Source organism: Sphaerodactylus townsendi, linkage group LG03 (assembly GCF_021028975.2).
Source record: "Sphaerodactylus townsendi isolate TG3544 linkage group LG03, MPM_Stown_v2.3, whole genome shotgun sequence".
In the NCBI taxonomy this organism is placed as follows: domain Eukaryota; kingdom Metazoa; phylum Chordata; class Lepidosauria; order Squamata; family Sphaerodactylidae; genus Sphaerodactylus; species Sphaerodactylus townsendi.
Genome location: NC_059427.1, coordinates 94875251 through 94900815, shown reverse-complemented (window position 1 = coordinate 94900815; position 25565 = coordinate 94875251). Strand labels below are relative to the sequence as shown.

At 44.0% G+C, this 25565-nt stretch overlaps 1 protein-coding gene across 1 annotated transcript in view; it reads left to right on the top strand.

Annotated features, from left to right (window-relative positions):
- Positions 1-264: 264 nt before the first annotated feature.
- DPYSL3 (dihydropyrimidinase like 3) overlaps positions 265-25565 on the top strand; it is a 77265-nt gene continuing 51964 nt past the window's right edge. The window contains exon 1 of the mRNA XM_048488088.1: positions 265-897. Within this exon, the coding sequence (XP_048344045.1) occupies positions 562-897 (336 nt within the window). The 5' untranslated portion in view covers positions 265-561. The remainder of the gene's footprint in view (positions 898-25565) is intronic.

Here is a 25565-nt window from a genome sequence, read left to right as displayed (position 1 = left end):
AGTGGCCACCCCCGCTCGTGGACGGAGTTATGAGAAGGAGATGAAATTCCTGGCGTGGAATTTCGGCCTGAAGTTAGTTGTCACAACTCTGATATGGGGGGGGGGGGGGGGTGGAGCTCGCACTTTGTGAGGGCGGATGAAAGAAGATCCCTTGTGGATCTTCGCGGACGCTGATTATGCCCCGCGTCGTCTCACACACTACAGTGGGAACTGCCTTCTGCTGCCTGAGGAGGAGGAGAAGGAGGAGGCGGCGGCGGCGGATCTGGGGTGGGCTGGGGGAGCGGTAGGAGACCGGCTGCTCCCGGGCCGGCTCGTGTAAAAAGTCCTCGTGGCGGTGCCGGCAGTTTCGTGACCTCCCTGCCGGCAGGCGCTCTTTCTCTCGCTCCGTCCCTCAGTCAGTCACTCCGCGCTTGAGTTGAGGCGCGGCGGTGGCGGCAGAGGAGACGGTTGTGGCGCGCTTGGAGCCTCCCCCTTTTCTCTTACAGACAGCCGAAAGGAGCGGACCCGCCGCCGCCACCCCGTCGTCGCTGGAGCTCTGCCTCGCCGGCGGCTGCGGCGGCCATGGCCTCGAGCGGCGGGAGGCGAGGCCGGGAGCGGGGGCAGTCCGAGGCGGCGGACGAGGAGCTGCCCGTGTACCTGGCGCGCCCGGGCACCACCGACCAGGTCCCCCGCCAGAAGTACGGCGGGATGTTCTGCAGCGTGGAGGGCGCCTTCGAGAGCAAGACGCTGGACTTCGGGGCGCTGAGCGTGGGGCAGCGCGGAGCCCACCGGCCCCCGAAGCGGCAGCAGGAGCCGCAGCCCTCGGCGCATCCTCCGGAGCCTCCGGCCGGCGTCGTCGAAATCCGGGCGGCCTCCGGGAAGGAGCGGCTGCAAAACCTCAGCCACGAGGATTACAAGGTAAAGGGGCGCCGGCGGGAGGGACCGGGGCGGGGGGGGGGGGGGGGAGTGGGAAGAATTTCCCTCGAAGGTCCCTGCCCTCTTCTCACGTTGCTGGGCAGAGATGAGAGATGGAGGGGCCGGGGGAGGCCACGGAAGGTGGCGCGGGTGCATCAGCCGCGGTTTGGCTGGGAAGGGGGGAGGTGGAAGATGAGGCAAGGAAGCAGCGAGGGTGAGGGAGGGATTCGAGGTCAGCGTGATAGGAGTAGTCCCGATCCAGGGCCGGACTCGCGAAGGAGACTCCACTTTATTCAGTGCAACTCCCTCCCCAGCAAGTGTGCCTGACTGCTCTGAGAAACGCTGGGGCCATTCATGATGATCTCCAACGTCTTGCCCTCGTAACACTGCAAAGTGTTAAAAGAAGTTCAAAGTACTTGGCCTCAGTTTTTATGGCCTGTGGTGGTGGTGCTTGTTTCGACAGTTGCCATGAGACGCAGGGCTCCAGCTCTTCGTCCAACCCCGTCCGTCTGACGAATAAACTTGGCCTCCGAATAAAGTGTGTGAAGTTTTGAGGAATCCGTTCGTGCTGGCTCTCTTGACGCTTTTCCATCCGCACTGTACGCCCTAAGGGAGTTAACGTAAAACATTGCAGTTATAGGGATGTGAATCAGAATTGACTAGAATAAATCTTTTCTGGCCTAGTGTGCACACACGTAGAGACCATGTGGTCACATTTCAATTATTATACATTATTATGGGGAATGAGCTGCTGCTCATTCTAACCACTGTATGCAGTGTCTTCATTCTGGCTCACAGGGCTGTGGTTAACCCAGAGAAGACTAACTTTCTTCTCATTCTTCTTGACAGAGAGAGAGCAAGGCCCATTTTTGTATCAGCAGCATTTTTGACATTATTAACTTAAAAGGTTTATGCTGCGATTCCAAGAATAGTTAAGCGAACATGTTCAGAGAGAGTAAGTCATCTTATGCCATAGCTGATAGTTTGAAGTGGTCTCAGTTTCAGAACCTTGATCTTCTGCTGGTATAAATAAAACAACTCTTAAGGTCAAGCTTCAAATTAGGAACTCTTCAGCCAGTAGGTAGAAATGCCTTTTTAGATTTTGACATTGGTCATCTGTTGTTGATCAAGAGGGAGGAAAGGTGCTATGGTGTAGCCCAGAGATCCCTAACATGAGGCCTGAGGGCATGGCACCTGCCAACTCCTTTCCTGGCACCTAACAAGTGTTTTTAGAAAGTGCGTGGAGCCTGATGGGCCTTTTGTCCAGCTAGGCTTCTGATTGGCCACTGGAGATTTGATTGGCTGTGCAGATTTCTTAAAATGTTGCTTTGGCTGTGTGACTGCAGGCGACAGCAGGCATTTTTGTTGCTGGCTCCACCTCTTGTGACAGTCATTTTTGGGCAGCCATTTTGCACCATGCCCACCACACTGTTTCAGAATTCCAAATGTGCCCATAGGCTCAAAAAGATGGGGGAACCCTGATATAGCCTGATCTTGTCAGATCTTGGAAGCTAAGCAGGGTCAATACTTGGACGGAATACTGCAAAGGAAGGCAGTGATAAACCGCCTCTTCTCACTTGCCTTGCAGGGGTCTCCTTAAGCCAGATGCAACTTGACTGGACTTTACATACAAACTGTTGACCAAGCAATATCTGCTGGGACATAGGAAATTAAAAAAATTCTTTGTATCCTCTTTGGACAAGTAAATGGACACTAGGGTTACTGTTTTCTACTTTGAGGGAAGAAAAATGTGAGAGAACTACTAAAAATAAATTGGTATACAGTTCTTTCATTACATTGCATATCATATCACAGTAAACAAGATGGCAATCCTGATTCTAACTTTAATTTCTTTAATCCACATTTTGTTTTTGGAGGTGCCAGGTAACTTTGTTCCTTTAAGTGACGTGGACTGCCCAAAGACGTACAGAGGGCACCTTCACTTCCTGTTTTTCATAAGACATGTAAAGGCTTCTTATTCAGCAGTGTGTTTTAAGATATAGTACTATATCCCTTTCCACCAAAAGATCAAAGTAGAATTGTATATCCATCCGCTACCACTTCCTGGACCTTTTTTGTTGTAGAATGCTCTGCTTGGGCCCTAGTGCCTACCTTGTTCTGCCCGCCCCCCGCCCCCCAGTTCAAAGGATCTGCTGCTTTTCACACAGACAGGCTGTATTCATAAATGCATGCATGCTAATAGATTTCTGCACATCCCCCTCTTGAGTGTGTGAACATGTGCTGTGTAGAAGTGGTGTATAATGCACTCCTAAGCACATCCCATTCAGTTACATCTTGTGGTACTTGTGCATAATGATATTCTGCAAATATATACTGGTTTTTGACAGACTTTAGCCCCAAGGGTGAGCGAGGAAGCGTGTGTGTCTGTCTGTGGCTCCCAGCTTTCCTTTGCTTCTCTTTTTCCCCTGGGCTGGCAACCAGGACTGCACTCCTTTCTCTCTCAGTACAGCTAACCTCTCATCATGCGCCTGGTATGTCTTTGGAGGCGGTGGAGCCTTGGATCTCTGCACTCTTTGGCTTATGGACAGGAGTGGCAAGAGTAGCAGCAGCAGCACTAGAGAGCTAGCAGAGCAAAGTGCCCTACTCCAGGACGGGAGCCCACAATGCACTGGCCTCAGTACTTTTCCTCAGCCTGCCTGCCTCAGCAGGGCCACTGCTGCCGCTGCTGCCACTAGACACAACACCACCATCCAAGCTTTCAGCAAGATCCTTTCAGGTGAGAACAGTAACGCATTCTCTGTATTGAACCTGCACAAGCAGTGCCTGCCTGAGTCTGGCTGGCTGCCTTGGGTCTTGATTAGTTGACTTCCATGCCCAGGAAAGGAAGTGAGGCAGAGGTAAAAGAGAAGGAGGGAGAGGAGAAGTGGATGGCGGCGACTGTGCTCTCTGCCTGCAAATGCCTGCTTGTGCTGCTGGGTCTTGGGAGTTTCTTCTGGTGCATGCATATTTGTCTGCTGCTGCCACCACCACTACAGACACAAGTGCACAATATTTCAGGGAGGGAGTGTTCACTTCAGAGGTAGAAATGCCCGCTTCTGCTCCAGCAGCTATTTTTGCAGAGGAAACGTATGCCGCCATTTTAAAAAGATAAATTTGCTGATGGTTGTTCAATGCATGATAAATGCTCTTCTATCAAAGTATCATATGCAGTACAGCACAGAATAATGGTTTTGACAAATCCTGCGCTTAAAAATGAGTTATAATGCAGGTACCCTGTTTCTCCAAAAATAAGACCTACCCCGAAAATAAGCCCTAGCATGATTTTTCAGGATTTTTGGAGGATGCTTGAAATATAAGTCCTACTCCAAAAATAAGCCCTAGTTACAGATTCCCCAGGCAACTGATCTGGTCATGTGGGTGGCGCAAAATCATGGAAAAAAATAAGACATCACCTGAAAATGAGCCCTAACTCAACTTTTGGAGCAAAAATTAGTATAAGACCCTGTCTTATTTCCAGGGAAACAGGTAGTCATTTGGGACTATTGTCTGCTGTGGAAGCACGCTGCTTCCTCTTCAACTGAGCCACTATTGACCGAACGTAGATCTGTCAATGGAAAAGTTTATAACATAGGCACATACAGTGTTATATTTTGTATTCTGCCTTGACTGTCACTGAGCTGGACTGAATTAAATAAATATATGATTGAGCTCAACTATTGTTGTAGATGCAGACAAGGAAGCTGTTGTACATATACTCTTCTCAGTGCCTCTGTCTGTGGCTAAATAAATGTTTATTGCAAATTCACAGGGTGAATACACTTGAAGGAAAAATTCAGATTTTTTTCCTTCTGTAGGCTGTGTTTACATGGAGGGTTTTTTTTCACACCCTGGCTTCCAAACTGCAGTGAAGGGCATCCACATGATGCTGTTTTCAAATCAATCTCTTTCCATGCTTTACCTTTTTCTCAGTATATTATTTTTCAAATCTAATTTGTTACAATCTTTATGAGAAGAATACTGTCCAAGTGCACTAGCAAGGTATTTGGATGGAAAGTTGCACATTTTAAAAGGTCCTGTCAAAATCAGTGCCATTTTCCTTGAATTAGCCCCTTTGGCTGCCAGACTTATATTTTTAAAAAATTAATGTTGAGAATTGAGTAGATTGTTGTAATAGATCATTTCAAGCTGTGAAACTGGATCAGTTGTAGGTCATGGAGATCTCATCCAGCCATGCAGCTTTCTTCCCAGTGTCTCTTTTCAGCTGTTTCTCCACCCTCGCCCCATTTTCTCATGAGATCTTAGATGGAATTCTGCTTTTGGGGGGCGGGGGAGGGGAAGGGTTACACCTTTTTAAAAGGTTTTAGATTTTTCTACATGTGTGCTATATCACAATGATAATACTGATTTTAAAAAAAAAACTGTAAAAAGCTCTCCACTGTACTGGTAGGGAAAGGATAAGATGGCTGATGGAGGAAACTGAGCACAAAATTCTCATGTAGATACCCCATATATCGCTATACTCTTTCTCAGAAAAATATGTTAGTACAGTCAATTGAGCAAATGGTATTCTTCCGCATTTTTTGATTGCGCAAATTGAGCAAATGGTATTCTTCCGCATTAGAATATAGTCCTGAACGATTGAGCAAATGGTATTCTTCCGCATTAGAATATAGCCCTGAATGAATATGAGAATTATTCAGTCCATTTTGAGTTGCCGAAAGACAGGTGAGTTCATGGCCCAAGCACCGGCTTCCTGGTGGGTTCACATAGTTCAGTTCTATTCGGAATTACTCCAGTCTAAGCCCAGTGGAGGCTTTTTACTTAGGATTATACTATTAGTCACTGTGTTTCTATAATTAAAGATTAAGAAGATGGCGGATGTAAGAAAGTATGAACTAGTCATCTTGATTAATATAAGTTGATATTCTTACATCCAATACATATAACTGCATTCCAAAAAGTGTATTTTTTCATATAAGGAACAGGTTCCAATGATCAGTCATATGTTATATACCATAAAATATTTTTTGCAGCAAGGGACATGTATCTCAGAACACTGGAGAGCTAATGCATATGTTGCAGGAATATTCCTCAGTGCCCTTGGAAATTACCAAACATTGATAACTTATGCTACTGCAATACCCTCAAATAGAATGCTGTTGTACTGATGTCACCTTTTGGTAATACAGATGCAACCATCTACCTGAGCCATTGCCTCAGCCTGCATCAAATAATTGTCAGCATGCCTAGCCATGAGCTTGATGACTAGTCGGCCAGCCAGGCCAGATCTGTTGTTCCTGGCTCTGAGCTCCCTGGCAGGGACATGTGCAATCCGTTGCAGCTGGTGGAAGGAGCCTGATCAAATGAAGACTGGTTAGATCCATTTGGGGATGGGTCAGGGCTCTGAGAGTGATGGAGGGCTGTAATTGGCTCAGAGAAAACAGTCTGGGTGTCGCACGGGGTAGATGAAACGGGGTGCAGGGGGAATGAATATGTAGTAAAAAGCATGGGGGGGGGGGAGCCAGAGAGCACCAGCTTTGGGGAGAGGAGGAGGTGGGTGGGAGGCCAGTGGAAGAAGAAAGATGGAGAAGGAATGCTGGATAGAAAGGGGAGAAGAAAGAGGGACCAGAGAACCCCAACCCTGAATTGAGGCTGGGAGAAAGCTGAGGTGGCTGACCCAGGAAATGTTAATTGTTAATGTTTAAACATTTTTTTCAAAAATGCGTAGTTTAAACAGTTGCTTTTAAAAACCAAAATTTATATCCCTAATGATTAACCACTAGGAGGATCATTTTGATTTCCTTGGATATTCCATATTAGACTTAAGGTTGCTATGCTTAAGCCCCCCCCCCCCCCCCAAGTTCAAAATGAGGTTCCACTATGAAGCTCTTAAGTTGGAATTCCAATATGTATTTGTTATTATCGCCTTGGGTTCAGTAGCTACCAGTAGAAAATAATTACTTCTTAGAAGTTTGTGTACACTATTCACCTGACTTTGTGAATTCATCGCATGCTGGGAGTAGCCTGTACTCATTTTGAATCATTTACTCTTTGGGCTGCATCTTGTTTTTATCTGCACTCTGCAGTGTAATGTAATTCACTTAGGTCTTGAAATGCTGTATCTGCTGGACTCCTTCTTTAATATGTCCCCAAGTGACTGGTTTTCACAGTGGATTTTAGGAAAGCTATGCCACAGTAAATTCATTTGATATTTATTGATTGTTTGAACCATGTTTTGCTGCCCTAATGTTTACAGTTTTCACTGGTAATGTAAAGTTATGTTTGTACAAGTATCTCTTGGTAGCGAAGGAAATACAGTATTAAACAAAACTTAGGCTTATTCCTGAACTTTGGGAATTAACACATGGAATTTATGTAATTTAAAAGTTTATAAACTCACCTTCTCCCTAAATTGGTATTATTAGTGTGCCTCTCTTAATCCAATAAAGACGATTCTTGATATTTATTTCCCTGTATTTGGGAATTTGAGAAAGGACATTTGTCCCTCCAACATCTATTCTGGTTTTCTGTCTCATTTCCCCCCTAAGTAATTCTTCTATGAAGTCGCCTTTTTCATGACAGCTGGCTGTAATGCCACAAAATGAAGGATTTAATGGAATTGCAAATTACAACTTTGCTTTAGGATTAGGTTCAGGGATGATCTGGTTTATGAGGAGAAAATGCTTCTGTACTCCAGTTGAAGCCAGTGGTTGCTAAATAAAGCTTCAATCAGTATAAGAGGAATAGTTTTAATACTCATTCAGTTTCTAGTATCTGTTGCAACATGATGCTACATCTTCATCACAGTTACATTTGAATAATCTTAAATTTGAATAAATCAGCATATTTTGTTCTTTGTTCAAATTGGCTTAAAAGGCAGACCAGTTGTACTTTAAAAATATTTTCTGTTTTCAACTTTTTTGCAGTCTACAGAGATCTGGGTTATTTGAATGTTCTACATGCTATTGCAAATGATGTTGGTGTAGTTTTCATTCATGTCATTTACTAAATCACTTGTGTTTTAAAGGTCAAACCTAATTGTTGTACGGAGATAGCAGTATGTCTACAGTCATTGTGCATTCCGTTTTTGAACAAAGTTTTTTAAATGTCTGAGAAACGTCTGTTCATTGGGCACTCTGTTAATAAATACCTAGGTATGTAACTGTCCAGTTTGATAGGAGTGAGATGAAGGAAAATGTAATCCTTTCTTCACTTGATTTCTCCTGTAGAGACTGGTTGTCTAGCATACTTTCTGTGTGGACTACTGTGAATCCAATGAACTGGCAATTAATTATAAAAAACCAAGGTATTGGTCTTCACCTGGAGGCGGAAGCCATCTTGGTGGGTGATTTCATACCCCAATCTCTGGGAGGCAGGAACTTGAATTTTAACTTCCTGTCTTGTCCTTGATCTCCATTTTGAGCTAGTATTTTTCCTGCCTCAATTGGGAGAGCAAGGACCTTCAGCCGCTCCTTGTGTCTGTGAGATTTGGAACCTGTGTCTTGTCCTGGGATGGTCTTTTTGTCTAGAATTTGTTTTGTGTGATCCTCTGTTGTCTGGTGATCCCTCCCCTCCCACATTTGTGTGTGAGGACGTCAGGCATTTTTGACAGAGTAGAGCTAGTGTGTTTTGGCGCCAAACTTGATCCCCCAAGATGGCGGCTCATTCTTTTTCTCCCCTGAGGGAGACTTTTACTTGGACTGCTGCAGAAGGCACCAGAGCAGCAGCAGCACGAAGGAACACTTCCCCCTCAGGCAGCTGCAGGGAATGAGAAGGGCTCCGGAGCCTGTCCAGGCAGCTGCCGAACTGACCAAGGATGGGACGAAGCAACACAGGCAAAGAAAAAGAAACGTGTGCCAGAACAGCGCTGGGAGGGCGCTCCTGAGCGCACCAACGATAGCTCAGCTCATGAAGCAACCAGATGCGAACTGGGGAATCGCCAGCCAGGAGCTCTGGAGCCCGACACAAGTACAAGCTCTCAAGCCATACAATGCACAGCGCCACAAACGACGGAGGCTTCTCTTTCCAGGCAAGACAGTCCTGCGCAGTGGGGAACAGGGGGATTCCCTTACTGGGCAAGCTGATCACAACCTAACCGAAGGCAACTCCTTGGGGTGGCAGGGTTTTTCACTACAGGATCTTGTAGCCCTCCTCTCCAGAACCATGAAAGAGGCGGTTGAGGACATAGACCTCCAAGATACAGGAGCCAGCTTCCAGATCCCCTGCTGGCTTTCAGGCAGCCTTTCATGGTCATTCCTGTAGGGATCCTCTCTCCTTCCCTGGGGGGAGGATCAAGTTAGTAATGGGGAGAGCATGGATTACCAAGAACACTTCTCTGACTCAGAGGAACCCCTTACAGACCCAACAGAGCAAATCTCCAGATTTTTTAAGGTGGATGACCTGCCCTTCCTCCTTACTAAAGCCATAGCATAGCATAGATCTTCAAGACACAGAGAATGCGCAGGACCCTCCTGGGGCTAAGTCCTTGAGCTGTCAACCAATCAAGGGAAGGCCAAAGGATAACAAAGAATACTTTCCTAATGAAGAAGAGCGCCCTCACTGTTTTCTCATCCTGGAAATGTTTGAGTCCAGGATCAGAAAGGATTGGGAAAAATCCAGCATCTAGTCGAGGGTTACCTACAATTGCCCCAAAACTATATGTAGTTCCAGACTATTTTAATAGGGTTCTCTGAATCCCTTTGGTAGATGCTCCAATTGTCAACTTGCAACCCAGAGGTGTGGTGTCCAAAGAAGGGGAGGGGTCCCCGAGGAATTCCTTACATAAGAGATCAGATGCTGCTCTTAGAAGAGCTCATGAGTGGGCGGCTGCCACGGTCAAGACGATTCTATCTTCTATTTTGCCCAGGGCCTCTATCGTCTGGCTCAGACAGCTGTTAGACCTGCTCCAACCAGGAATGAGAGAGGGTCTGGAACGTGCTTTACTGGCAAACTCCTTCCTCGCCGATTCAACTTTTGACGTGATATCCTTTGCAGCACGATCTATGGCCGCGACAGTTGTTGCAAGAAGATACGCATGGCTGAGGGAATGGCAGGTAGACCCTCAATCAAAGATCGTAGTTGCTGGCTATTCCTTCCACGGAGAGATGCTTATTGGAAGTGAATTAGATCAGATTCTTGTGGAAGGTAAGGACAAGAGGAAAACCTTACCAAAGTTTGTCTGGGCGATATCACCCCAGAGACTGGAAAGAATGACATTCAGGACACAACAGCACATTCAGTTAAATGTGCTTTGGCCAACACAGCATGGTTTTGTCTGACTGTGTGGCTATTGAAATGGAGAAACTGAGAAGAAATGGGTACTCCAAGAAGGTGGCAAACATACTACTGGCGTCCAGATGACAAGCCACAGTGCGAATCTACAATGCCTCCTGGAGGACTTTTGTTAGATGGGCCAAGAGTAAACATCTGGATCCTACTTGCCCAAATTTGTCCTCAGTGTTGGAATTCCTTCAACATGGGGTCGAGACAACAGGTGGCTGCTCTGTCCACCGTCTGGACGGACTTCCAAGGGGTTCCTGCTTCACGTCATCCCAACGTGGTCAGATTTCTTAGGGGAGTACGTCAAACACAACCCCCGACAGTACACAGATTTCCGTCCTGGAGGTTACACCCCATTCTATCCGCACTTATAAAGTCTCTGTTTGAGCCAGTACAACCTATCCATCTGAGGTGGCTACGAATGAAGGCTCTCTTCTTAGTGGCCATCACATCAGCCAGACAGCTCTCCAAGCTTCGGGCACTATCAATCAACTCAATTTTTTGCATTTTTCATCCTAATAGAGTTATTTTACTAACAGACCCCACTTTCAAACCTAAGGCCACTTCTTCTTTTCGTTTGAGACAAGAAATTGTTATACCTAATTTTTGTCCCAAACCTTCTCACTCTACGAAAAGGCTTTGGCACAACCTAGATGCCTGCAGAGCTTTAAAGGTGTTCATCATCAGGACGGAAAGTAAGTATACGTCAGTCAGACAGCCTCTTCATTAATGTTTCACATCCAAACATAGGTCATCAGATGTCAGCGTCATCTATTAGCTCCACACTAAAGGCTTGTACAATAGAGGCTCACAAGGCCATCAATTTACTGATCCCATTATGGCACATTCAGTTAGATGTGCTTCGGCCAATGCAGCATTTCAGAATAGAGTTTCCGTGGAGGACATTTGCAAGGCTGCAATATGGTCATCCCCATCTTCATTTGTAAAACACTACAAACTATACTCATGGGCGGCTGCAGAGACGGCATTTGGTAAGAGAGTGCTGGAGCACATTCTGGACAATTATGTCTAACCCTCCCTAGTTGGAGGACACTGCTGTAGGAGGTCCCACCAAGATGGCTTCCGCCTACAGGAGAACGGACCATTGGATACTTACTGGGAAGGGTCCTTCTCTTGGGGGATAGGAGGCCATCTTGGCCCTCCCTTTGACATACTATCCAGATATGCTCCCTCTTTCTTTTCTCCTTCATTACCTTCCCTTCCAGAAGAGATTTTTTTTTGCATAATGCATGGATTAAGAATGTTATATGGTTGTGTTTGTTATGGTTAAATGTTTTTAAGGTTCCATGATATGTCAGTCGAATTTTGGCTCAAAATGGAGATAAAGTACAAGACAGGAAGTTAAAATTCAAGTTGCTGCCTCCCAGAGATTACTACCTCCCACTATCTCCCAGGAGAAGGACTCTTCCGAGTAAGTATCCAATGGTCCGTTCTCTAGGCTCTTTAAGAAGTTCACTTGGGCAATGAATAGTATCCCAATTTTTCAGGTTAAGTGCTATCTCTACCTTTCATTCTCCCATAACCTTTCATGGGCAGTCCATAGAAAAGCCGCCCTCCTAGCCACATCTAACAGTATTTCTGCATTACTACACTTTTTCTACAGCTGTGACCATTCCTTTATTCCTCCTGTCCTCAAATTTTTTAATGTTAAAGTTGCCTCAAGATTGCTTTATGAGTCCCAATTTGGATTCAAGCTGTTAATCACTCCCTGAAGAGAGACAGAGGCCCAGCAGTGAGGGAAGCGTGTTGCTGAGGATGGAGGATGTTTGGTAGCTGTTGATGCCCTAGGCCAGGGGTCTTCAAACTATGGCCCTCCAGATGTTCATAGACTACAATTCCCATGAGCCCTACCACTTGGCCATGCTGGCAGGGGTTGATGGGAATTGTAGTCCATGAACATCTGGAGGGCCATAGTTTGAAGACCCCTGACCTAGGCACTCCCCAACTCACGTACCCACACAGACCTTTTCTGTCAAAAATCCTGTCAGGAAACTAATATATAAACTGCCACCAACATCTGAGGTAAAAATTGAATTTAGAGAGACTTTTGAAAGATAAAACAAAACTAGATTTTATTTTACAAGCTTTTCTTCTCAAGTTGTTTCAGAGAGGTACTTAAGCATTTCTGGTTTCCTTAGGCAGATTTTTTTTAGAGGTTACAGAGCAAATGCAGGTTCACTTAAATGGCTGTTTCAGATACAAGAATATAGCTTTACTTAAAGATGGTTGTTTCAATGTCCAGATTTTTGGCAGAAAAGGCCTGTGTGGGTACGTGAGTGTAGTAATGCAGAAATATTGTTAGATGTAGCTAGGAGAGCGTCCTCTGGAAAGTGAAAATGGGGCTTCAGGAAAAAATCCTGTCAGGAAAGTAATATATGAGCTGCCACCAAAATCTGAGGTAAAAATTGAACTTCTAGCTGCTGGTGAAAACAAGGCCTTTTCCTCTCAGTCTGAGATCTCTTTGAGAATACTGGCCCCCTAAGTGTTCTTCTTCATTCCTCTGGGTTTAGACATGATTTCTTCTGACTGAATCTGACTGACATGATTTTTGAGTCATACAAGCTCACAAACTACTTTCAGAAACTCTGAAATTTCTCTAATCTCTCGTTTTGACAGGCTTTTCCTGCTTTTTCCTCCTGGCTACTGCATTTCAGCCAGCCAATCAGGTTGCGCTCTGGTTAACACTTGGCCAGCTCTGGCTGAACTGCACCTTTTCAAATTCACCACATAAAAGCTTAATCCGTCACAGCATGCCTACAAGTCCTTCCTAATCAGGCACAATGCTGAGCTCAATTATGGATCTAGATATTATGAATCTTTTTGCAGTTTGGTTTCTAAATTTTAACTATTTCACTATGTACTTCTTTGTCAAACAGTTTAAATCTGCTTTCTGTTTGTTTTTCTTCTAGTTTCTTATATGTTGTATAGTTGGAGTAATAAGAGCAGCTACAGCTTTTGCTTTGAGATATTAAATAGATATCATGCACATTTGGATCCGAATCAGGGTAAGGTATGTGTGTTTGTGGGCGTGTGTGTGTGCGCGCGCATATGCGTGCTGTGGCATTTTTGTGCACAAGTCCTGGTACCAGCCTGATAGATATGCAGAATGAATATTTAATACGTCTGAGGTGGAAACAGTCGGGAAACTCCCTTTTAATGAAATACATTCGAAACATTGGTTTAAATTAATGAAATGTTGGAGATAAATAAAATGTTGGTTTGTTGAATTAGGAAAAGTTTCCACGAGCTTCAAAGCATTACAAAAATTTGAGTGCTTTGGGAAATGGATTTTTGTGGTTTGTGTGGGCTATTTGTGTTTTAGAGAGACCATGGAGTAGATTTAATGAGTGCAGGAATTTCTTGTATTTTCTACATGTGTGTGTAGGAGGGTGGGGTTAGAAATTTGCAGGAAATTATTCACGCAGTGACTAAAATATAATTCAACTTTGAGTAAAAAGCATTTGGAGTAAAGTATTTAGTGTAAAAACCATCACTGTCCAGTTCAAGTTTCTAAACTAGGGAGAGGCGCTTATGAAACTGTTATTTGGAAGCACTGAAGTGATCAAAATGGACCTTCATATCCCAGTTTTATCCCTAGTGGGAACCCAAAGTGGCTTACAACATTCTTCCTTTCTCCGTTTTGTCCTCACAACAACTCTGAGAGTAGGTCAGGCCGAGAGTGTGACTGACCTAAGGTCATCCATCAAACTTCCATGGCAAGAAGATATTTAAATTTGGGTCTCCCTGATCCTAGTCTTGCACTCTGACCACTACACTTCACTGGCTCAAGATTTTCTAAGCTGGCTGTGATTATTCTGTTAACTCTTACTGGCTATGTTGTTGTTGGTATTGTTGTTTTTCAACAAAGTTAGGTATGGATTTTTTTTAAAAAAAAAACCTTATTTACTGGGATTTAAAAATAATTTTAAAACTTACCTTGTCCTCAAAAGTCTGGGAAGGTTATAATATGATCCCCCCTGTAAGTTACACATAAGTGACTGCAAATTCTTAAAAGTATCAGTTAAAACTCCAGCTAATCACTCCCAAACAGCCTGCTTCCACTTATGCATCTCAGACTCCAAGGCCATGATCCAGATTTTCCTTTCTTAACTTTGGAATGCAGTCACGAATGAAACATTTAAAAAATGGGCTTCCGTGGAAGAAGTGTGCAAAGGTGCTACTTGGGCCTCTTTATCAACCAGTCAGCAGATGCCTCCTTCAGTAGAAGAGTGTTGCAGGCCGTATTACAAAGCTAGTGTGAATGACCCACTGAATAAAGGACACTGCTCTGAGAAGTCACAACAAGATGTCCTCCTCCTCAGGGGGAGAATGGCCCATTGGACACTTACCATGTCCGTCTCTCTGAGGAATGGAACACATCTTGGCCCTCCTGTAGTCATTGTATGCATGCATCACTCTTCTGCTGTCTCTTTCAACTTCTTATTCCTTTCAGTTAGACCTTAAGCATATCTTTAGTTGTACATAGTTGCCTAAGTTCCATGGCAGTGGTTCAGTTTAAATTTAGTGAGAGACTGCTTACAGAGTCTCCTGAACTGAGAGAAGGGTGACTCCTACAGGAACAAGGAAGCTGGAAAAATTTAGTTCCTGCCTCCCGGATTGGACAGTTCCTGCATCCCTGGTGGATTCCACACAGGGCAAATATAACAGCTGTAGGATGCATGACAAACCATTTGGGGAGGGCCTTTGCACACATCCTGTCCCCAAAACAAGTCTCTCCCATTTTATTTCCCTTAACCTGGGATTTTTGAAAATCACTAAACCAGCGATCCTTTTGCAAAATCCCTGGTTGGAGCCGCTCCCATGTGAAAGGCCAGGCAAGAGGCACTTTATTTCCCTCCCTTCCAATGCTCTGTCCACAGTCAGGGAGAATCTGCCTGCCATTGCTCTGCCATTCTATTTCTTTTTTATTATTTTGCACGTTGCACATGCGCAGCTATGGAGGTGCAGCCGATCATAGTGTGGGACAATCACAGGGCTGTAGGGATTAATTGATCCATTTCGGCGTAGCTAGGCATATGTTGCAGGAATTTTTTTAAAAAGAGAAGCGTCTCCATGTGAAGGTGCGAAAGCAATCTGGATTGTTTCAATGGGCTCTGTTTGCTGCCTGCACCGCACTCATGTGAATAGGAAACAAGAAAATGGGTTCCTTTATAACGACTGCGACCCGTTATACATTTGCTGTGCAGAATCAATCCCTGATTGAATAACCCAACAAGATTTTCTCCATTCCTCAGTGGGGAAGGACCCATCACAGTAGGGGTCCAATGGGCTGTTCCCTGACTTCAGACTTATACGACAGGACGCAAGATTATGGCGCACAAGAGCATGTAGGAAAGAGTTCTAGATGTATGGGCCCTAGGCCTTAATAAGCTTTAAAGGTCATATGCAGCACTTTGAATTGAAATTGTGCACCTCCTTCGTGGGTGGGTATGCGGTATAATCAATTTAATAAATAAAAAAAAATAACAATCACTATACTGCTGACTTCAGGCAGCTTTAGTGTTGCTGCTGTCTTGTGTGATTAAAGGTAATATGTGGTCATTGCTGTTGATGATGGCTATGTCTTGGTACTACTCAAATGACGGCTATAACTGTGGTAGAGAGAAAATAACTAGTACCCCGTATGCAAGATTACAGTGGAAAAGGCCATGTGAGAGTCTGAGACAGAATAACTTGTATTACAGATGAAAAACAGTTGCTGTGGATATATTGTGAAAAAGAATGATAGAAACAAAAACAAACATCCAGTCTGCTTTCCTGGAGACAAATTGAGAAGGCAGGAAGATGTCATTGGAGGATGTTCATCCATCTGTATTTCCTTCCTAGAGACTTTGTTCCACCCATGACTTCTTTACCACTCAGCTGGAAAATCACTGATGCTTTTATGCTGATAGTTTTTGATCCAACAGCATGTGTTCCTATTCATCCAAAAGAGGAGGGAGACAAGGCAGCCCTTAGCGCTTTCTTTACATTGTCAATAGTATGTGTAACTAGGGAAAATAGGACAGGTGCCTTATTTTTACAAACTTGGCTTTATTCGTCAGCCTTTTAACTGAATGATTACAGTGGGAATGCCAGACACTTTGTATACGCTATTGCCTAGGCAATGTCTGCATGTTGGGGGAAGAGAGGATAGATTGCACAGTGAACTCTCCTTCCTCTCTTCCTGGCTCAAAAGAGAAAAAAAAATCATCAACTGTCCTTAGTTTTATTCAGGACAGCTTTTCAGCTCTAACCGGACTGAGGATGAAGAGCTTCTGTTTTCTCTCCCCAAAACAATGGATTAGATTCAGGCTAAATTTTCCACAGATAGAAGGCACTTTTGTGAGCAGAAAAGAAATTTTCTGATTCTCTCCTCCTGCTGCAGTCCAGGAGATCGTCCCAGGGGACTGGAAACCCTCAGGTGTGGCAAGTGAGAGAAGGGGCCTGCAGTAGGAATGGAGAGTTGTGAGCCCCAAGGTCTCCTGGGAACTGTAGTTCCTCAGGCAGTTTTTAGACTGAATTGTAAATAGGCCACTTTTTTCAGCCTTAAAAAGTACCAAAAAAAGAAAAGGAACATAGGTAAATGTGGGAAGTGGTGCCGGGGTGTGTGCCACGGGGGGGGGGGGCTGCGGGGGGCGGGGAAAAGGGAAGGGGCCGGGGGCGATTTTCCACCCCCAGGCGTGCGCCCGGTGCATGATGCACCCCCCGCCCCCTTGGCGCTCTGCCACTGCTCAGAAGAAAAGCGGCAAAACAAAGCGGCAAAACAAAAGATCACTTAGTGCCTTCAGGGGCAAAAAGGCATCTCCCGGAGATGGCGAAGCCGACCCCGCTGCCCAAATGTTGCAAGACTCTTCTGAAACTCAGCAAGTTAGACCCCAAAGGGTGGAAGGGACAGAACTTACCCATGGAAACCAAGGGTCAGGACTCCCTGGATTATCAGATAGCCTGGGGGCATGGAGCAATATTTTCCCCAAATAGAGTTTGCTCAGCTAATGACACAGTTTATCAAGCAATAATTCAATCAGACCCACCAGGAGTATGTTCCACTTCCCCACTCCTTAGGGTGTCCTGCCAGGGAATCTTACCAGCAAAACCCTGATATGGAGGGCGCTGAGGGCCTTAGCGAGGGCGAGTACCTGGAAGAGAGCACTCTTTTAGATAGCGAGGAGTGGGCAGTTGATGTTGCAGATCAGACCCCCAGGTTCTTTAGAACAGAGGACCTAAACTTTCTGATAGCAAAAACGATATCTGCCTTAGATCTCCAGGACACTGCTGATGCAGAAGATCCAACCAGTCACCAGCAAATTAAACCCATTAAGGGCTGTCCCAAGGGAAACCTAGATTACTTTCCACTTTCAAAACATTCTTCCCTTTACCAGAATCGTTTGAGAAAAGAATCAAGAAGGAATGGCAGAACCCTCCTAAAGAACCTCCCAAAGGACAAGATTCTAAAGATTCAAGCAGCAATGGCCAGAGTCATAACCACCAAGGAGTCATCACTAATGCAGCTGGCCAGTTTGTTGGGTTTGTACGTAGCTGCAATCGATTCACTACAATGGGCCAGACTCCACGCCAGGCCACTGCAGGCCTTTCTCCAACCATTTCAACTGGACATCAGTTGAACAGAGACCAAGGGAAGACATATCTGTTCTCAGACCTCATACTGATATTTACGGATGCCTGTTTCCAAGGATGGGGTGCCACCTTGCACTCCCAACTGGTCCAAGGGCAATGGTCCTTGGTACAGAGCAGATTACCAATCAATATCCTGGAAACTCACTGATATACCTGGTGCTACTACACTTCAAGGACGTCATAAGACACCGGCATGTCCTGATGAGGACAGTCATTTTCATTTTCATTTTAACCTTTAATGGCATACAAATTATTTCCATTTAAAAGAGAAAAGAGAAAACTTTTAAAACATTTAAAGGAGAAAACTTTTAAAACATTTAAATATGGGTATTTAAAATGCTTTCCAAGAATTTAGCCACTGCCAAGGTGATCGATGGATTACAGACACTTAGCAGAAAGCGAGTGGCCTGGAACTTGGAGCGCTCAAGTCTTGGAAGCAGCAGAGGGTGAATTAAAATCATGCCAGGTTACTGTGAAGACAGCATTCCAGAAGAATATGGGTTATGGTTTCTATAGGTCCACATCCGCGAACGGCAGTCTCTTGATGTTTAGGATCTGAGGTATCTCCCCTGAGGTTTCGATGGAAAATATTGAGGCGCTGCTAGCATGAATGCACGACGCTGGTTGATGGACAACAGAGATGAGAGATATTTAGCTCTTGCTCTGTAACTTGTTGTATCTCGAGGAGCCGGGAGAGACAGTCACTTTGTTGGATAGAACAATGATGTTCCAGATCCCCAGTCTTCGGATTCATTTGAAAATATGCAGTTCACTATCAGTCCGGACATTGTCCAAATCAAATCCTATGGTTCTGATTTTGTTCTCTCAATGACTTTGAACCAACCAGAATTGAAAAAATTGGTTCTTAAAAGGCTCTGAGTTTATATCACCTGCAAGTGATCTAAAATGTATTTTGTTTCAGTACTTTATGGTGGCAATCCAAGCTTCTGTTTCCATTATTATGAGAGGCCAACTCGGTGACATAAAGTTGGATAGGTAACACTATTCGGGACTCCCAAAATCCTTCTCAGAAAATATGCTTGGATTTGTTCAACATCACGTTGGAAATCGCTTATCCAAATTGGGATGCCGTAGAGGATTTTAGGCAACAACTTTGTTTTGGAAAATTTTTTAATGGGCTTTACTCGATTGGCTCTTCCTGTAGTGTATCTGATTATGCCAGACATGGTATCGTCTGGTTGATGAGATTAAGCAGGATCTATGAAGGGACCATTTTAGATTGTATTGAAAAGTGATCCCTAAATATTTAAAGGATTGTACCTGCTTGATCTCAATATTGTTGATTTTCCAGGAAAGAGGACGCCAGTTTTTGGAAAATACGATTATTTTTGACTTCTCACTGTTTAGTTTTAGTTTGTTGAGATCACAGTAGTCAAAAAAAGCTCTTAGATATCTTTTGAGTCAACGAGGACAGTCAATGTGGCAGCAAAAGCTTACATAAATCATCAAGGGGGATCCAGGTCGATCTTACTTTGTAAGGAAGTTTACAGGAACACTAACTTGTCAGAACCTTCAGGTATAACAGTGCACTCAATTCGAAGTGCATCTGCCAGTGCTGCTTTTAGACAGCAAGTTTTGGTCAAGGATATATGCAGGGCTGCTATTTGGTCCTCATCCTCGTAGTTTGTTAAGCACTATAAACTTCATTCATGGGCAGCTGCCCAGACTGTATTTGGTACCAGGGTGCTGAACCATGTTATAGGAAAGTGATTCTTCCCACCACAGAGGACAAGGGGGGACAGTGCTTTGGTAGGTCCCCTACGAGATGACCTCCGCCTTCAGGAGAATCGTCCATTGGGCACTTACTGTGAAGGGCCTGTCTCCTGGTAGGCAAGGAGGATATCTCGGCCCTCCCTCAGTTTAGTTCAGTTTCAAGATTAGAAAGCATGGTATCAATCAACAATTCGTTCAACACCCTAATATCAAATATGTTTTTGGGGAAAATGTTTGTTGATCAGTTATTAAGTTTTGGGAATTCTCATGCTATGCTTTGAGTGTTTTTGTCTCTATTACGTGGTCAATCCGTTACTGGAGAGAAGGGGGAGCAGAGGACAGCAAAGGAAGTGACGAAAATTCAGTTCCTGCCTCCTGAAGATAGAGGAAGGAAATCCCTATTTGAGATGTCCTCCTTGCCTACCAGGAGAAGGGCCCTTCATGGTAAGTGCCCAATGGACCATTCATCAAAAATTGGTGGTGGTGGCATGAGTACAAAGGCAGAAGTTGTTTTTCAGTTTGTTCACAGGTTTTTTGCATACTTTGCAAAGAATCTTCCAAAGTTAGTTCAGATTTACCGCATATCCCGCAACTTGGTGAGGAAACTACAACCAATTTTGTATTCTGTTTCTGTTCTCTCAATTCTCCTTTTCTGAAGCTACTTTAAAAAAATGGTATTGAGTTTGTCTTCTACCCACTGCACTATAGTGTGTAGTTAGCTCTTGGCTCCCTCTACAGCTGTTTTAGAAGTGTAGCACCACTCAGTTACTTGATCTCAGGTTCAGTTCAAATGGGAACAGCTGATCATGTGATGTATTGCAAGAAACAAGATAGAATGGATACACTGTGTGCAAGCCCCATTGAAATCTGAAATTTTATTCCTCTTCAGGTGTTAAAGCCTGTGGTATCCTTACCATGTAAATACAACAACCATTTATATCAAGTATTTCAAATGATTGACACTTTACATTCGCATACCTCGCTAATTGTTTCAGAGGCCTTTTGAGATAGACCATGTATTGCTGATGTGGACCAGAGATAACAATAAGTGGAGTATCTAGAATGGGCTTCACATCAATAGTAGGAAACAAAAAGTATATGAGTTTAGTATAGTGGCAAAAAATGTATTCTGGGACATTTGAGCACTCCACTACCCATCTTCTCTGGAGTCAGGAAGGGGTCACGCTGGCAGATTTGTCCTCCCTGGGGCACTTGCAGATCCACTAGCAGGCGGCCACAATATTCCTCCATGGCAATGAAACGTGTCACTGATGCTGCATAAGTGTCCCTGTGCTCCCCTCCCACCAGTATAGCAGAGGCAATCCAGAGGCAGGACTGGGGGAGGAGTGACACTGGTTGGCTTCCACCTGGACATTGCCTCTGTTTTGCTGGTGGCCAGGGATTTGGACTTATGCCACCTTTTGGGGGACTTTCCGGCAGCAGGGAGACTTTTTTTGCTTGCGTTTTGTGCCTCTCCATGATGCTGGAAAGCCCCCTAGGGAATGGCAGAGCGGAGTGAGTGTGGCAGCACATCTAGGTGCCCAGCCTTTTGGGTGAGGCTGTAAGCTTTTTCCTAGGCTAAATCAACAATAAAGGGGTCAGTAGCCAAGAACAGTGAGGATTGCATCATTTACTCTGATACTGCTACTGGGGACTTCGGGAAGAAGGCAGGATTTTCAGAGGATGACAACCGCCCCCGCCCTCCCAATATTGTTAACATGGCAGACACAGAGACTTTTCTTACATGAGGAGCATCCTCCCTTGTTATGGGTTCTTAAAAAAATTCTGCTCTGAAGTACAGCATTCTAAAGTTTTCAATAGTGATGACGATGATGTTGAAAATGGCCCTGACATATTCTCTAGCACCAAGGCCTGGGATCTAGTGTTCCTTTTCCTTCCTTCTTCAAAGCTGAAACATAAGCAGAAAGGGCTGTTCCAGTAAGTCAGAGACTGCATCTGGAACATGCTAAATGCCTTTACTCCTTTCTACTCCAAGAGACTAGGCTCCTACAGATCCCAGTGGTGGATGCTCCAGTGGCATTGCCTAAGGATGGGAAAGACTCCTTCAAGGATTCTATAGATAGGAAGAGTAACACAGACCTACAGCAGTCTCATTATGCTATGACTCTGTTTATCAGAGTTTCAACTGCCACATCTCTCATGGCAAGCGCCTCAGTTTCATGACTTTGCAAATGAGGGAGAATCCGGTTGCTAATCGTTGCCTTTCTAGCTATTTTAACAAAGCATATGTCTGGACTCATTTCTGATGGTTAGCCTAGACTTTGTAACGCTTTCTGCAAGAGCTTTGACTTCAGCAGTCTCAGTGCACCGGTCAACAGACACTCCTGCCAGAGTCAGCCTAGCTTCTTGGCCTTTATTAGGAGTAAACAGTTTAGAGATCAACTGGATGAAATTCTTGTCGAGTCCAAGGATAAGAAGGCCATCTGCTTCTTTAATAAGTAAGATGATGGGGAAGCCAACATTTTGCAGCAACCAGAGAATGCTCCCAAGATTTTGCAAGGACTTCAAGAGTTCATCTTGGAACAAGCCATGTTAAGGGCACGAATCCTCTAATGAGACCAGTTCAGCACCTTAATTTTTAGTGCAAGGGCAGAGGGGAAGGGGCAAACAGCATCAGCAGTGCAACTGATACCAGGTCACTGCTAGGGGGTTCCATGTCAGATTTCCCTCAGGCTTGAGAGAAGTCCACCTCAGACAGGTGGGTCATCGACACAGTATAACTACAGTATTCCCTAGAATTTCTCAACTTCTGGGACTGTTACCTACTGTTCCCAAGTTCTAAATGTTGGATCAAATGGCAAAGCACAAGAGTTGCTATTTTTCATCTACTGAAAATAAAAGCAATAGAGCTGTGGTGGCGAACCTTTGGCCATGCTATAGGGCTGGGATGGGAGACTAGATTCACCATTCCCATCAGCCCCCTGGTAGCATTATTGGGCCAATTGGCCATGCTGGCAGGGGCTGATGGGAATTGTAGTCCATAACATCTGGAGTGCCAAAGGTTCGCCACCACTGCAATAGAGCCTGTGTCTTGATCACAAAGATAAACTCCATCAGCCTATTCAGGGTTCAGGAGCCTAGATAAAATTAGGAACTACTATCAGCCTTCTGCATTTGGCCACTGGCCATGCTGAAAGGGCCGATGGAATTGTAGTTCCTGGAACATCTGAGAGTCAGTAGGGTTCCAATACCCCTGGTCTAGTCCATTTTGTTTATAATGCCCCAAAACAACAGCGACTGGAGGGCCTATTAGATCTCAGGTTTCTCAAGAAGTTTCTGAAATAAAAAAAGTTAAGGATAGAAACAGTCAAAATTATAGTCAAAACCCTGGGGATTTTATTATGTAAGTATATCTTCCAAAAGCATATGTAACATGTTCTGATCTTGACAAGTCACTAGTGATTTCTCAGGTTCTATTTTGAAGGAAAACATTTTCATTTAGAGCTCTGCCTCTCAGCCTGATGTCAGTACTCAAACGTTCACAAAGTTATTGGTTGCTATGATGGTCTATCTTTGCACCCAAGGGGTACATCTAGACAATATTCTCATTGGGTTATCTAGACAATATTCTCATTGGGTTACAGTTCAAATCATGAGTTCTTCAGGGTGTTCAAAAAATCTCAACCCAATCACTTTCTATTGGTTCTATGTCTGGGAACTCAGTTCAAGCAAACCTTTCCTTAGGACATGTGAATAAAGATTATGGTTGCAGTTTAAATGGTATGTTCAGCCCATTCAGTGAATCTAATGTTTCTAACACAGCTATAGGACCCGATGATAGCAACAGTAGATTCAGGCCCCTTTTGCACATGCAGAATAATGCACTTTCAATCCAGTTTCAATGCATTTTGCAACTGGACTTTACTGTGCGAAATAGCAAAATCCACTTGCAAACAATTGTGAAAGTGGATTGAAAGTGAATTATTCTGCATTTGTGGAAAGGGCCTCAGTTTCCTTAACAAAGGCTCACTGCTGTATCCTGAAGTGGATGTAACTTCCTTATCAAGAGGATTGTCTTCAAGTGGCACCTTCAGGTACAAGAGAAGTTGTGAGATCTTCAGCAAGATCTAGAAGGGTTCTTAGTGGAGGATTATCTATTCAGGGTTAAGCTGAAGCAGGTGATAACAAATGTACAAATCACTACCAGTACGGTTGTGACTGTGGAGCTCTTTGTTCCTTGGGTAATGTCCAAATTAACTGGGGTCTTCTAGAGGCTCCAGAAGTATCAGTTTTCTGGGATTTAGGTTTGTTTACCGTTTCTGCATTTTCGGGACCAAATTCTGATAATGAACATCTGTGTAAAGACAGAGAATACAATGGTGATGGCAGATGTGAATAAGCAAGGGGGTACTCCCTGCTGCATTCTGCCATTAGAGACTGTAAGGTTGATTTCACCTCTCCTCCTTAAGAGCTGAACATGTCTGGCTTCTCATCATCTTCAACATTCAAGCGGATTGGCTCAGTCGCAGCACATTGGATCCAGAGAAAAGGTCACTGTTCCCTTCTCTGTTCCCAGCTCTACATCTACATGTGCACTGCAGAAACCATTAGTTTTCATTATATAATGTACTATACAGGTGTAGATTTTGTCTTTATATTGCTTTTGAAGGGAAGCTTTAGTGAGGAATCTAAGCGGACTTCAAACAATCTTTTTGGCTATGTGTTTAATAGTACCTCTTTCATTGCAGTGAGACGACTTAGACCAACTGGTCTAAGAGAAAAGGAGGGAAATTTCTTCTATTTCTTAGTCCTTAAGCATAAACTGCTCCCCTGAATTTTGATAGCTCTCACTGGCTCAGTTTTAATTAAGGCATGCCTGGTGTGATGAATGCAAACCACAAGATCTGAGCAATGAGCAAGATTTCTGACTCTCTGTGTTGGAAATCTATCTAGAAGAAGAGTGGAGAAACATGAGGCTTCCGGTCTAGTGATGACATAAGAATAGATGTTCTCGGACTTGCTCTGGGATCCAAGATAGCAGGACTGGGGAGCCAGGGGGTGGTGTCCACAAAAAGTTTGGGAACCACTATGTTAGCATGAATTTGCTTTGTGCAACTTGCTTTGCTAGCTTCTTGCTATGTGTTTTAATCTGATGATTTGGAAAGGGAGTGGAAAGGCTAGAAAGTTATGTTCCTTAGGCAGAACTGCTTCTGCAGAAATGCTTGTTTCAAACCCTATGTAACATCTATAGCAGTAATTATAGTAGTGCCATTTGCACTAATGGCAAAATAAGCAGATTACTATTTTATTCCCATGCAACAATTCATATGTATATATACCCTGTACATGGATTGTATGTGTGCTCACTATGAACTGAAGTAAATACAGTACAAAAATATACTGTCCTTTTTTACGCGTAGATGTGTTATCAAATGGAACAGATCCTATTGATTTAACTAAGAAGTGCGTTATGGCTCAAAACCACACTTAAGTGATTTTAGTTATGCTAAAAAGGTAAAGTTAAAAAGGTGACACCACATTAAAAAAAAGGGATCGTCTGAAAATCTGACACACACACACACACCAGCTACACTGAAATCATGTACAGGTAGGTTTCCAACCTTGCACCTTTAGTCTTGAAGTCTAGAACCAAATTCTGGAGAAAGATTACTAGAATATGGTTTCAGTAGACAGAGCTTTCAATGAGAACTTTATCCAGAGTCAGTCAGGCATAAGAGTGTTAGATGAAGACTGTGGAAATCTGAGTTCTAATCTCTGCTTGACATTACATTTACTGAGGGTCTTTGAGCCAGATCCAGGGAGAACCATAAACATCACTCTAAAATTCTCGAAGAAATGGCAACATGAAATTCATTGTGTAAACACATTACATTCAAAGGAAAAAATAATTGGTGGTGGTTTTACTCCAGAATGTTTTATTGGGGTCTTAATATGCCACATATGTCAGATGCTGTTCTTGTACTTTCTAACACATTGTTCTTTTGAGTGATGATGTGCGTACAAAAAAAGGAGCTTTGAAACCCATTCTCACACAAAGAGATGGATTTTCTCTAGAT